The sequence below is a fragment of the Rutidosis leptorrhynchoides genome, chromosome 3 (genome assembly GCF_046630445.1).
Source record: "Rutidosis leptorrhynchoides isolate AG116_Rl617_1_P2 chromosome 3, CSIRO_AGI_Rlap_v1, whole genome shotgun sequence".
Taxonomy (NCBI): Eukaryota; Viridiplantae; Streptophyta; class Magnoliopsida; order Asterales; family Asteraceae; genus Rutidosis; species Rutidosis leptorrhynchoides.
In genome coordinates, this window is record NC_092335.1 from 55,499,726 (window position 1) to 55,515,066 (window position 15,341).

Genomic DNA, 15,341 nt, shown 5'->3' on the forward strand with positions numbered 1-15,341 from the left:
ATTTATGGTTTTTTACTATAGTTACACATATAATTTTTAAAATTTAATATATAAATGTATACAGTACAATCCGATTAATCTCCGATTAATCCCGAATTGCCGATTAATCCTTCCAAAGTCGCGACCGATTAATCCCCAAATAGCGAATTTTGCAACCTTGCTTGTACATGTGTGCTAGCTAGTGAAGTTTAATTAAATCCGAGGGATCCTGTGAACATATCAAGACATCGACTATTACATCATCCAATTTAATTTATAGCTAATTAACTACTCCGTATAACTTACTGATAAGTGATATAGAAGATTAGAATCTTACTTTGGTAGTATTATTACATCACCATATATTCATTATATATACACATGAACATAACGTGTGCAGAAAATCGGTTTTACTACCAAGTCAAACAAGAAACATTTATATACACAACATCAATTTTATACACATACAAGTAAAAATAAATTGCATTTCAATATTTTAAGTTTGCTAGTAGCTTAACTTGCATATTCCATTATAGAAAAAATCCTCCTTATTCCTTGCAATAATTTGTCTTTCTTCAAAAACATCCCACAAAAACTTGCATAAATTTTCACAATTAAGTAACAGATAATTATTTATCTTTGATCACAAATTCAGCATGCAACGTCCACCGATGGAAGAATTTGCCCTGAAAGAAACCGCCCCCAAAATCGCCGGATCAGGCAACTACGCCGGGGACAAACTCACCACCACTTATGATCTCGTTGAACAAATGCAGTATCTTTACGTTCGAGTCGTAAAGGCGAAAGATTTACCACCAAAAGATGTCACCGGAAGTTGTGATCCTTATGTTGAAGTTAAACTAGGTAACTTCAAAGGAACCACGCGACACTTTGAAAAGAAATCGAACCCGGTTTGGGATCATGTTTTCGCATTCTCACAAATGCAATCTACATATGTCGAAATTGTGGTTAAAGATAAGAATTTTCTCTTAGATGATTTTATCGGGAAAATCTCCTTTGATCTTCTGGATGTCCCGAGAAGAGTCCCCCCTGATAGCCCATTGGCCCCACAATGGTACAAATTAGAAGATAAAAAAGCCGAGAAACTTAAACATGGCGAAATTATGCTCGCGATTTGGCGAGGAACTCAAGCCGACGAGTGTTTCCCGGATGCGTGGCATTCAGACGCCGCATCAATGAGCCGAGAAGGTGTGTCGAATATTAGGGGAAAAGTTTATTTGTCCCCTAAACTTTGGTATGTTCGAGTTAATGTAATCGAGTGTCAGGATTTGGTTCCAAGCGATAGGAATAAACCGGTGGAGACATGGGTGAAGGTGGTGTTAGGTGGTCAAGTGAAAAGGACTCATGTTTCAAAGACGAAAACGGTTAACCCGATTTGGAATGAAGATTTGGTGTTTGTGGCGGCCGAGCCGTTTGAAGAAGCATTGTTATTAACCGTTGAATGTCATAAAGATGAGGTATTGGGGAAATGCCTTTTGTCGTTGAACGGAGTACAACGACGGTGGGACAACAAGGCGGTCCCGTCAAAGTGGCATAATCTCGAGAAACATGTCTTGGTTGAGGGCGCGAAGAAAGACAGCCTGTTTGCTAGTAAGATTCATCTAAGGGTGTGTTTGGATGGGGGTTATCATGTTTTGGACGAGTCGACGAATTATAGTAGTGATCTAACACCGACTGCGAAGCAGTTACGAAAGGCGGCCATTGGCATTTTGGAGTTAGGAATTATTGGCGCGAAAGGGTTGTCGCCGATGAAAACAAAAGATGGCCGAGCGACAACAGATGCTTATTGTGTTGCAAAATATGGAAACAAATGGGTTCGAACGCGAACTATAATTGATACTTTTTCGCCTAGTTGGAATGAGCAATACACATGGGAGGTCCACGATCCGTGTACAGTGATAACCATTGGTGCATTTGATAATGGGATTATAAATGGGTCGAATAAAGATTTGAGAATCGGGAAGGTAAGGATTAGGTTATCGACACTTGAAACAGAACGAGTGTATACACACTCGTATCCGCTCATTGTTTTACACCCTTCGGGTGTAAAGAAAATGGGCGAGGTACATTTGGCTGTGAGATTTTCGTGCACATCGTATATTAACATGTTGTACAAATACTCACAACCAATTTTACCTAAAATGCATTATGTGCATCCATTATCAATTAGTGAAACAGAATGGTTAAGACATCATGCGACTCTTATAGTCTCGTCCAGGTTAGCTCGTATGGAACCACCGTTGAAGAAAGAGGTGGTCGATTACATGCTAGACACAAATGCACACATATGGAGCATACGAAAGAGCAAAGCGAATTTCTTTCGACTAGTAAATGTTGCTAGCGGTTTCACGGGGTTGATAAAATGGTTGGACCTAATATGCCATTGGAAAAATCCTATAACAACACTTTTAATTCACATATTGTTCGTGATCCTAATATTAACCCCCGAGTTAATATTGCCTACGATTTTCCTGTACCTCTTTGTTGTCGGGATATGGAGATACAGATGGAAACCGAGGCACCCTCCTCATATGGATATCAAAATATCGTACGCGGATGCGGCGAATTTTGATGAGTTAGATGAGGAGTTTGACACGTTCCCAACTTCTAAAGGATCAGATTTGGTTCGAATGAGATATGATCGTTTAAGAAGTATTGGAGGTCGGATACAGACAGTCGCGGGTGACCTAGCAACTCAAGGGGAACGATTCCACTCGCTGTTGAACTGGCGGGACCCAAGAGCATCGGCTTTGTTCGTTACATTTTGTTTGATCACTGCGGTTGTTTTGTACGTGACACCGTTTCAAGTTGTTGCACTTCTTATAGTGTTTTATTATTTACGACATCCGAGGTTTCGGACTAAACTACCTTCGTTGCCTGCAAATTTCTTTCGAAGGTTGCCTTCTGGTGCCGATCTAATGTTATAGCCAAAGGATGTAATGTTCTCAGCTACATTATTATTTTGTATGTCTTTGATTAGGCTAAATATATCAAGCAATTTAGTGTCATGATTTAGTAGTATTGCAGTGGAAAAATTTTTTGCATTAATTTGTAGTAAAACTTTTTAACCATTTTATTGGAAAATTAACATTATATAATCTCATAAGCTTAAAACATTATTTGGTTGTTCAGTAAAACCAAGATAGTTTTACCCCAAAAACACGATGGCAATACAGTTCAGAGTCAACGTGATACAATTTTCTTCATTATATTATATTATATTATATATTATATTATATTATATTATTATCATTATCATTATCATTATCATTATCATTATTATTTATTATTATTATTATTTATTTATTATTATTATTATTATTATTATTATTATTATTATTATTATTATTATTATTTTATTTTATTATTATTTTATTTTATTATTATTTTATTATTACCCCTACATACTAAATGCCACGCACATTTTGGTCGTTACGCACATTTTGGTCGTTTCAGTTATAACGCGTTGTCGCTTTGAATTTGCGTTCACACTACAAAGGACTCCTCAAATTTCGCACAAATTACACACCGCCCCCTCAACTTTACACTTTTTCAGGGGTAAAAAGTGTAAATATATAATTTTATTAAAATAAAAAAAACTTACTCCACCCGAATTTATAACGGGCCCCATCTTCTTGCTCGGTGCGAGTTAAATTTTTCCGAGGCCACCGTTCAACTCGAAAAAATCTCACGAACCCAACGGGACTAACTATATGCGAAACGGACATCGTTAAAAAAATACTAAATAACGGGCCCTATATTCACGCTCGGTGCGAGTTAAATTTTTCCGAGACCACCTTTCAACTCGAATTAATTTTACGAACACAACGCGACTAACTATACGAGAAACGGATATCGTTAAAAAAATTAAATATTTCGGGCTAAATTACATACATATACATACACGTCCAACAAACAACCCAACCTATTAGATATAATATCCAAATTCGACCGCGCGCCGAATACAACCGCAGCAACACGCTGTCGAATTTTTTCTAGTACCTACTAAAAGTCCCCTAAAAAATCGTAGTTTCAGTTTTACCAGATTGTCGTTTTGAATTTGCGTTCACACTACAAACGGTCTCTCAAGTTTGGCTCAATTTACAAAACGCCCCCTCAAATTTACACTTTTTCAGGAGTATAAAGCGTAAATATATAATTTTATTAAATAAAAGAAACTAATTCTACCCGAATTTTTAACGCGCCCTATCTTTTCGCTCGGTGCGAGTTAAATTTTTCTGACACCACCGTTCAACTCGAAAAAATCAGGCGAAGTCAACGGGACTAACTATACGCGAAACGGACATCGTTAAAAAAACACTAGATAACGGGCCCTATAGTCTCGCTCGGTGCGAGTTAAATTTTTCCGAGACCACCGTTTAACTCGAAATAATTTTACGAACACAGCGCGACTAACTATACGCGAAACGGACATCGTTAAAAAAACACTAAATATTTCGGCCTATATTACATACATATACATACACGTCTAACAAACAACTCAACTTACCGGATATATTAGGTATCAAACAACGTATATCCAAATTCGACCGCGCGTCGAATACAACTGCAGCAACGCGCGGTCGAATTTTTTTCTAGTTAAAATTATTAGAGAAAACTGTATTTTTCGTACCACTTTTGCCGGTTATTCCTAAAATTTCTTTTCCAACTTTTATATCCTTGTAACAAGACCAACTTTGCAATTTTCGTCCTTTTCACTAACTATCGTTAAATTTCCTTGTTAAATAACATTATAATGACCAAATTACCCCACCTTTCCATATAATTACACTACATTATTATTGCCAAAAAACACGGTGTCACCTCCCATTCAGTAGTCCAATCAAAACAAAAACAGTAATGACAAATTTCAATCAAAACCAGAAACCAAACCTCTGTTTTTCCTACCACGAATTTGTAAGGAGATCGGAATCAATTGCATTTTCCGCTGAATAGTACTAGATCTAAGCGTTTTTCCGAGTAGGTAATGGTAAAAGCAGGTCCAATGGCGGCGGCGGAGATCAAGGTGACCTTACTGCAATTCCGGCGACTAACTCACGATTCTGGTCGATTCGTTTCGTCTTCTCCGTTCAGGCTGATTTCACGTGTTTCTTCCGCTCCAAAATTTTCAGCATACTCACCGGTAACCATAAGGATATTGATGTTGAGAAATTACGGTCTCACTAATTCCCACCACCCAAGCCAACAATAATAGTAAAGAAATAAGAATAATACACAGCACAAGATTTAACGTGGAAACTCCAAAACAGGAGAAAAACCACCGGCTCCCAAAGAGAGAAATACACTATATCACAAATTGTTACAATGATATAGACGACTCTCTTAAGCCAACTACACTCTCCAAAATATTTAACTAATACAACTCTCAAACAAGAGTAAGAAAGAAAGAAATAATCAAATACTTAAAGTGTATTGATTGGTGCGATTTGGAATGAAGACTTAGCCCCTCTTATATAACCAAGTCACTCACCCCTCACATCTTCCTCCCACCAATGTGGGATAAACATATCTTCTACTAGCCAAAATAAATCAACAAATCTTCACCTTTTGGATAGAAGAAGATAACCATGCTTCCACATTGCAAGGATAACCGATGTAGACGCTTCCTCGACGACAACTTCAAGATCCTCATCTTCATGCCGTTGACATTATCTCCCAAGAGACAAAACTTGCATCTTCATCGAACATTGTCTAAACCGACAATCATTGTCATCACAGACAATCATAACTCTTAACAAGAATTATCATACTCCACCATTAAGAGTATAGCACTTAGAATATCACATTCCAAGCATTTCACCTCGGCACATGTTGTTGAACAACCAGCTGAACTTTATGGTGCAACTTCCTTGTTTGGCTTTCCCGAAAGTCCCATCAGCTACAACATCAGTTTCCACCACACAACCTGCATCAACGCCAAACCAATGCCCATGTGTAATTGTGGAACCGCTAACGAACATCCCTTTCCACGGTGGAGCGGACACACCATGAGGATGACGTGACTTCAGAGGAATTCGTCACTCTCCGTAACAACGGAGACAATGTTAGCGCCTTTGGAGCCATTTGCCGGATTAGCTCCACAGGGACAATTAACCCTTACATGTCCAGTCTTCCCGCACTTCCAGCATGTCAGATTCTTTCTAGAGTTTCTCTTCTGCCTATCCGAACACAACACTATCGTATCTCCTGATGACGAGACCCCGTTACCTTCCAGTCTTTTCTCCTCGGATAGGAGCTTGCTAGTAACGTCTTCAAACTTCAGAGTTTTCTTCCCATACATCAAAATAGGTTTCATGTGTTCATAAGACGATGATAAAGATAATATCAACCTCAAAGCTTTATCTTCATCATCCGTTTTAACTCCAATAGCCTCCAGTTCTGAAACAATACCGTTAAGAATACTTAGATGATCTGAAATCTTTGAACCCCCATCCATACGCAGAGTATGAAATTGTTCTTTAAGACACAACCGATTTGAGATGCCCTTGCCCTGGTACAACTGCTCTAGTTTAACCCAAAGCTCCTTTGCCGTTGATAACCCGTGCACATTTGCAAGCACGTTCTTTGCAAGACACAAACGAATCGCACTTGCTGCCCTCAAATCCATATCATCCCATTCTTCTTCATCGAACTTACTGCTAGAATCACTGCCAGGAACAAGGGTGGGTTTACCCTTCAAAGCCTTGTGTAAACCGGACTGAATCAACACATCCTTGACTTGAACCTGCCATAAGCCAAAATTGATCATCCTATCAAATTTCTCTACATCAAACCTCATTGGACTGAACTTCGACATCGTATCCGTATCCTATAAACAACACTTTCTCTGATTTTGCTCACGTTTCGAATAGCCAAAAAATGTAGCAGGTAGCCAGGACCCTTTAAATCGGAAATCCACAACTTGCCACTGACAAATCCAACTATTACTACGAATCAGAAAAATATTGTCTAACCAGATACCCTATACGATCAATAGAACTCGTTTCTGATGTGAACGATCCACTCCCGTGGCAACCACAGAGCATACTCCGACTCCTATAACCGAGACCCCCGTTAAACCTGACGCTCTGATACCAGTTGTTGGGAAATTACGGTCTCACTAATTCCCACCACCCAGCCCAACAATAATAGTAAAGAAATAAAAACAATACACAACACAAGATTTAACGTGGAAACTCCAAAACAGGAGAAAAACCACCGGCTCCCAAAGAGAGAAATACACTATATCACAAATTGTTACAATGATATAGACGACTCTCTTAAGCCAACTACACTCTCCAAAATATTTAACTAATACAACTCTCAAACAAGAGTAAGAAAGAAAGAAATAATCAAATACTTAAAGTGTATTGATTGGTGCGATTTGGAATGAAGACTTAGCCCCTCTTATATAACCAAGTCACTCACCCCTCACATCTTCCTCCCACCAATGTGGGATAAACATATCTTCTACTAGTCAAAATAAACCAACAATTGAAACCGAATCTAGTCGCCGGTCACCGATTTAAACCGCAATAGGGTCGGTAATTTAAAACTAATGGTGGTGTTAATGATTTAAGAACCTGATTTGTGGATAGTGGCTTTTTATTGTATAGCAACATTTGTAAATGTATTTGTATGTTGTGATTTGGGTTTTATATACGTGTTAGTGATTTATTGATTTTAGATTTAAGTTAACCATCTTTGATGGAACTGGATAGACAGGTGAAAAAGAAAATGGAGTGGAAGAAAGAATCTGGTAAAATTAGGGTTAGTTAATGATTTTGGGCTTGAAAAGAAAAGAAAAGAAAGAAGATGAGGGTATATTGGTCATTTACACGAGTTAATAGAGGAATTAATGTCAGTGAGCGAAAAGTACGAAATAGCAAACATGGTCAAACACAAGGATAAAAAAAGAAACTTTTTTTAAAGGATAAAAACCGGCAAAACTGATTAAATCACAAGTACAAAAAACGCAGTTTTCTTTGATTATTATTACTGTATTAAACAAAATCACACCACACCACACCATATTAGATCATTTCATTATTCATTCATCTAAAAATGACGCATTTTCAAGTCTTGCAATGGCTAATTATTGTAATATTATCATCACAGAGGAAATCAAAAGCTTTAGATTTTAATATGGCAAAGCCAGGATGCAACGATACTTGTGGAAAAGTGAGTATATATTCCATACCCTGGAGTTGATTGCAACTCATCGATATCGTATTTGCCTGCACTCAACAACCTGGAGTTGTTGTATGTAGACTTGGACGAGCATACGGTGGACGTTAATGTCTCGCAAATCTCTCGTTGTTCAAATTCAGTTTCAAATAGTTATGATCATATCCCAGGTATCGACCTTAATAAAAGTCCCTATGTAATTTCTGAATCGCATAATTACATTGTCGTTAAGGGGTGTGGTAATGCTGTTATCCTGAAAGATAGGAAAGTGATTGGTGGATGTTCAACGACTTGCACTAATAATAATGTCATGATTAATGAAAGTAGTGATTGTTTTGGCATCCTCTGTTGTGAAACAACAATTCGTAATAATCTAAAGTCGTACACAGTAGATCTTTCTCATTTAAAAATAGATGGAGATGGGTCTTGTGTGTCTGCCTTGTTGATGAGTAGCGAATATAGTAGTGCCACGTTAATGGACACAGTTAGTATGAGGAATAACTCCTTTATCCCGATATCACTTATGTGGATCCTTACAAATGAAGACCTAAAAGAAATACCAAATTGTTGGGAAAAAGAGCCTAAACGACGGGTCCCAGTTAACGTTGGTAGTTTGGAAGTTACAAAGTGTTTTTGTGGTTTAGGCGTGAAGGAAACCCGTATTTACATTATCAATGTGAAGGTATTGTTGAATCAAGTTAAACAAACACTGCAAAATACTTAGAAGTTAGATATAATGCTTTAAGAAGAAGACACGATTTGCACTAAGAGATGTGCTTTTTCTGGAATATATTAACATGCTGGAAAATGACATATAAATAGAGTTACATTGTAAAAGAAAACCACACCTACTTTACTCCACTACTATTAACTTATTGAAAAGCAAATGAACCACACCAACACCAATATCGTGATTAGTGGATCCATGATTTGTTCCACTAACATTAACTTATTAAAAAGTAAAAACAATAAACAGATAGCTAATCATGACTTAGACAATTGATAATGATCATGATGAGTTGATGTTGTTATGTTTAACACTCCCCTTCAACATCAATGTAGCGACCCGACCAAATCGTCATTGACGGCGCCGACTACTTAGGTCTCATTGCGTGGTCGTAAGTCTTTAAAATGACGTTTGACCAAAAAATGTCGCCTTCATTTCTTAAATAAAGATTGTTCCCAAGTTTACAAAAATTGTTCAACCAAAAGTTTCGTTACAAAGTTATAAGTACAAATGAAACCTAGGCGACACAGTTTTAAATAAAGTCAATAGACGCTCCATGTATGCACATATACTCGACATCCAATGCAAGTATCAAAATAATGAGCGGAAGCATGTTTCACATATCATTCAAAGACCTGAGAAAAACATAGAAATCTGTCAACGAAAACGTTGGTGAAATCATAGGTTTAAGTAAGTAAGTGAGTAAAAGTAAGTCGAACCACAAGATTTGCAACATTGATAAAATAGTAATACATTCTAAAAGTTAATATTCACGAGCACCCAATTATCAAGGCTTAACATTCCGTCCGTTGAACCCCATTAATAGTGCTAGAACAACACACTTTCTCGAAAATATATTTCATCCGTAGACGGTTGCGAACCGTCCGAGATGAGGGTTTGTCAAATCCATATGGCCATACAACATAAGTTCACGCCTACACTTACACACTGCAAGAGTAACTAATGATAATCGAATTGAGGATTTTGTTCTAAACTCGTATGTAGAATGTTTGTTTTCCTCTGCTTGTGTTCACTTAGTTAAAAAGAAATGTTTATGTTTTCTCATCCCAAATGTAAGTTTAAAAGAGTAAAAGTGGGACTATGATCTCACCTTGAGTGCACGAGTAAAAATACTTCGACAAGTAAACGTGTGTAAAGAACAAATGATAGTCTTGACCTAAACAAGTACGTTGTATCAATAACGGTAAACACGATTGGTCAAAGATGTTCAATTAGTCCTATGGCTCGTTACGACTCGATTATATAGCATGTGAATCAATTTGTCAAGTTTCATGCAAGATACAAGTATAGAAACAAGTTAGAAAGATCGCATGAACGTTTGGTTAAGTTTGGCAAAAAGTCAAACTTTGGTCGGGTCAAAGTCAACGAAAAAGTCAACACGTTCGGACCGGGTCCCGAACTATTTTTCTGAGGTTATTAATCATATATAAGCATGTTAGAACAAGTTACATGTGAATTGAAGGTCCATAGCATGGCAAACATTTTACGTGAAACGGACAAGGGAAACAGAACCTGGACCACGGCAAATGCCGCGCCGCGGCCCCAGGTGTCGCGCCGCGACAAACAACGGGGGCTGGTACCTGGTCTGCTGAATTTGTTCAAGTCCCAAATCAAAATTCAATTAAACACTACTCGCAAACCGTAAACACTTAGGACTCGTATCTTATATCGTTGGAAAGCTCTTTTGACAAGGAATACAACTAAGAACATATCATCAATCAAAACATTCGTTTATAATAACCGAAATCTCGTCAAGTGATCATTAAAGGTTTATTTTCAAAGTTTCAAGTTCACAAAAATGCGTTTTAAGATTCGGGAATCCAATCCACACATATGATATGCCGTTTCGAAGATAATTAAACATACAATGTGACTAAACACTTACTAACAACATTTCATAGCATTCGAATCATCAAAAGTTCATTTCAAGTCCATCAAACCCTAATCCAAATTCACCAAAATCAATAATCAAGTTTATGAAGTTTTCTTAATCAACCTACGCATCAAAACGAAGCTAGTGATACTAGTAACACAATTAAAACATGAACTTTAACAATTTAACAACATTAACTCATCCAAAATCAAAGATTAAGCACACCCATTTTCAAGTTCTTGTTAGTTACTCCAAAACAACAAATCGAGCAAACAAATCATATATTCATGTTAGACTTGAGCCATAGACACTAATTAACAACTTTATAATTCAAAAACATCAAGAACACAAAATCTTGTGATTTTAGAAAGTTACCCAAATGAGATGAAATTGGTATCAAGTTGTAGAGGATGAAGAGAGGATTCCAAATATGTAATTTGTTTTGTTGCTAGCCTCCTAATCCGAATTTAGATGATGAATTCTTGTTTGAAGATTGAGAGAAAAATGGTGAAAGTATTTAAGAAAAAGGAAATGAAATGGAAAATGAAAGAAGGAGGTGGGTGTTGACCACTTTGACCTAGTCAAAGGTTTGGTCTTTTGGCAAGTCTAGTGCCTCTAGTTTATAAGCGGGTGCGTGAATTACCTAAACGAGATATTTTAGATACGCGCATTAACGGGAGATGTTATAATCCAATAACGAAAATTATTAAGAATGTTAGCTAACGGAGGATACGAATCTAGTCACGAAGGATATTATTTAAAATAAAAAGACGAGCGTTAAAATAATTTAACGGAAAAATGCGGGATGTTACAATCAACGCTCTTCATTCCTAGTTCGCCACGAAAGTATTCAAATTTATTCCCGGCTAAACTTTTTGTGAACATATCAGCTATCTGATCATTCGTACCAATATGTTCCAATCGAATCTCCTCGTTCAAAACCTTTTCACGTATGAAGTGATAATGCACTTCAACATGTTTCGTCCTTGCATGAAATATAGGATTTTCAGCAAGGCGAATTGAGGACATGTTATCACAGTATTACATAACTCCCTCTGAAATTTCTTGATGTAATTCAGAAAGCAACTGTGACAACCATGTGCACTCCTGGGCTGCCATTGCAGTTGCTCTATATTCCGCCTCTGTTGTTGATAAAGACAGTTGTCGTTTGCTACACCATGAAACTACCCCTGACCCAAGCATAAATACATATCCAGTAGCAGACCTTCGCGTATCATGATCTCCAGCATAATCCGCGTCACAATACCCAACCAAATTTTACTCTTCGCCTTTCTTGAATGTAACACCTTGACCAAGTGTACCTTTTACATACCTTAGAATGCGACGAACAGCTTCTAAGTGAGGCTTCTTGGGATTTTGCATATAGCGACTCATCACACTAACAGCAAAAGAAATGTCGGGTCGGGTTAGAGTTAGGTAAATTAAGCTACCTACTAACTGTCGATACATTGTAGCATCTTCAAGATCCTTTCCTTGATGAGCACAAATCTTGAAATTTGATTCCAAAGGTGTTGAGATGGGCTTGCAGTCAACCATTCCAAACTTCTTTAACATATCAGTGGAGTATTTAGTTTGATGGAGAGTTATTCCATCACTAGTATAATCAAGCTCCAACCCGAGAAAATGCTTTAACTGTCCAAGATCCTTCATTTGAAAACGAATGCTCAAATTTTCCTTAATACGAAGGATTTCTTCCTTACAGTCACTTGTGATAATCAAATCGTCTACATATACAAGTACTACGGCCAGTTTATTTTTAACTGCTTTAACAAATAAACTAGAGTCTGCCGCTGTTGTAATATAACCATTATGTGTAAGAAATTCAGAGATTTTTCCATACCACGCTCTCGGTGCTGCCCGTAGAGTGCCTTTCGAAGCTTACATACATACTCTGGATGTTGTGGATCTTGAAAGCCCATCGGTTGATTCATGTAAATTTTCCAATCTAACTCGCCATGCAAAAATGCATTCTTCACATCCATTTACCACAAGTTCCACTCCTTGTTTGCTGCTAGTGCGAGTAGAACACGTACAGTGGTTAACTTTGCAACGAGGCTGAACGCCTCATCATAATCTAGCCCGTATTGTTGTGAGAAACCACGAGCTACCAACCGTGCCTTGTACCTTTCTATTGAACCATCAGTACGTCTTTTAACCTTGTATACCCATTTACATGAAATGGGTTTCACGTCACTTGGCTTAGGTACGAGATTCCAAGTTTGATTTTGCTTCAAAGCATCGATTTCCTCTACCATGGCTTTAACCCATTCAGAATTTTGAGATGCTTCTTCAAATGATTCTGGTTCAATTACTTCATCGGTAACAATTGCAGCGTTTGCATATTTGGGGTTTGGCTTTCGATTCCTTGTTGATCTTCTTGGTGTTGTTTATTCTTCAAATTATTGATGTACACCAGTTCTCCATGAATCATTTACTCCAGTCTCTTGACCATCATCAATAATCTGTGAATCTTCTGAAACAAGTTGAATATTTGAACCAGCTCGTTCTTCACCAGTTACATCAGTATGTGGTATCTCTTCATTATTAGATGACCACCAAGATGAAGCTTCATCAAACACCACATTTCGTGATGTATGACACTTTCCAGTAGTTGGATCACAACATCTCCACCCTTTTCGATTGTCTTCATATCCTACAAAAATACATCGAATTGCTTTCTTCTCCATTTTGTTGCGTAAATGGTCAGGAACAAATACATAACAGACAAATCCGAAAACACGAAAATAGCCAACAGAAGGCTTTGTTTTCCATAGTTTCTCAAAGGGTGACAGATACCCTAACCTTTGCCGAGGTATTCGATTAACAACATAGGCTGCAGTTTGCATAGCTTCTGCCCAGAAGCGACCGGGTACATTTTTCGCATGCATCATGCTACGACACACTTCAGCTAAGTGCCTATTCTTCCTTTCAGATACCCCGTTCTGTTGTGGAGTATTTGGACATGTAAGATGGTGACGTATCTTACATTCTCTAAGATAGCATGAAAACTCGGTTGAGACATATTCTCCACCATTATCTATGCGAAGACATAGAATACTCTCACCCAATTTTGCTTCAACCTCTTCCTTAAATAGCTTAAACTTCATTAGTGTCTTAGACTTATTTTTCATAAAATAAACCCATACACACCTTGAGAAGTCGTCTATAAATGTCAGCATATATTTTGTACCACTTATAGATGCATGTTTAACTGGGCCGAACAGATCAGAGTGTACTAACTCGAGTGCTTTCTTTGCCTTGAATTTGGCATCATCATATGGAAGTTGATGTGCCTTTCCAAATTGGCAACATGCACATACAACATCTTTTCTGACTTCAAGATTAGGAAGTCCCTTTACCATCGACTTCTTCATCATCATATCTAACTTATCATAGCCAACGTGGCTAAGACGCATGTGCCATAAGTCAACAGTTTCACTCTTCTTTGTCTTGTCCACGTATGTTACTTCAGTTGACATAACATAAACAGAATCCTTTCTTTTTCCTATCATGACTGGTTCACCTATAACTTGTATTTTCTCATAAACCATTACATCTTCAGGACCAAAAAAACAAACTGACCTGATGAGGTGACTTGTGGTACAGAAAAGAGGTTCTTCTTAACTCCAGGCACATGATAGACATTATTCAAAGGTATTTCAGTTTCACCTTGTGAAGATGAAACAATAGTGTTGCCAATATGAGCTATTGGAAGCTTGGAATTGTTTGCTGTCACCACAACTCTACTGCCCTTGTATTTCACCATATTTTGGAGCTTTTCTTTATCTCCTGCCATATGGTTTGAGCAACCAGAACCGACTATCCAATCACGATTGTGATCAAGCTGTGTTGGTTTTACAGCTGCAAGTGATAACTCTTCTTTATCAGTTACCATCAATGCTTCGACATCCCACTCATCTTCACTTTTAGATTGAGCAGTGTTGCTTTCTTCAACCCTCTTTGAACGACAGTCCCTTGCAAAATTACCCTTCTTACCACAATTATAGCAAGTTGGTTTATACTTTTTGCCATTAAAACGATTCTCTGATCCCTCTTCTGAGCGAGTAATTTTACTCCCATCATGATGATTCACTTTTTCATCAGTCTTCTTAGATCCACCACTATTCTGCTGCTTCGAATTCCACTTGTATTTATTGACATAGAGGGCTTCTTCTTCATTCTTTAATGAGACGCCTCCCATATGCTTTGTCAATGCTTCCTGGGCAGCTAATATGTTTTCGAACTCTACTAGTGATGGTTGTGTTTTCCATCCTTGTACAGCAACTACGAAGCTTCGAAATTCAGACTTCAAGCCATGGATGATTATATGTTTCATCCTAGCTTCTCCTATTCGAGCCTCCGGATCCAATTCTGAGATTTCTCGACACACTAATTTCACCTTGTAGAAATATTGCGCAATTGTCATCTATTTTTGTGTTACTGATAACAGTTCACTCTCCAAAAATTGAAGCTTGGGGTCGTTCTTCTTTGAGAATAACTTAGTGAATGTAT

General features: G+C 37.6%; 1 protein-coding gene across 1 annotated transcript; it reads left to right on the forward strand.

Annotated features, from left to right (window-relative positions):
• Positions 1–635: 635 nt before the first annotated feature.
• Positions 636–3,003, forward strand: LOC139896138 (FT-interacting protein 3-like). Its single transcript, XM_071878726.1, has one exon. The coding sequence runs from the start codon at positions 636–638 to the stop codon at positions 2,925–2,927; it is 2,292 nt and encodes a 763-aa protein (XP_071734827.1). The 3' UTR covers positions 2,928–3,003.
• The last annotated feature ends 12,338 nt before the right edge of the window (positions 3,004–15,341 follow it).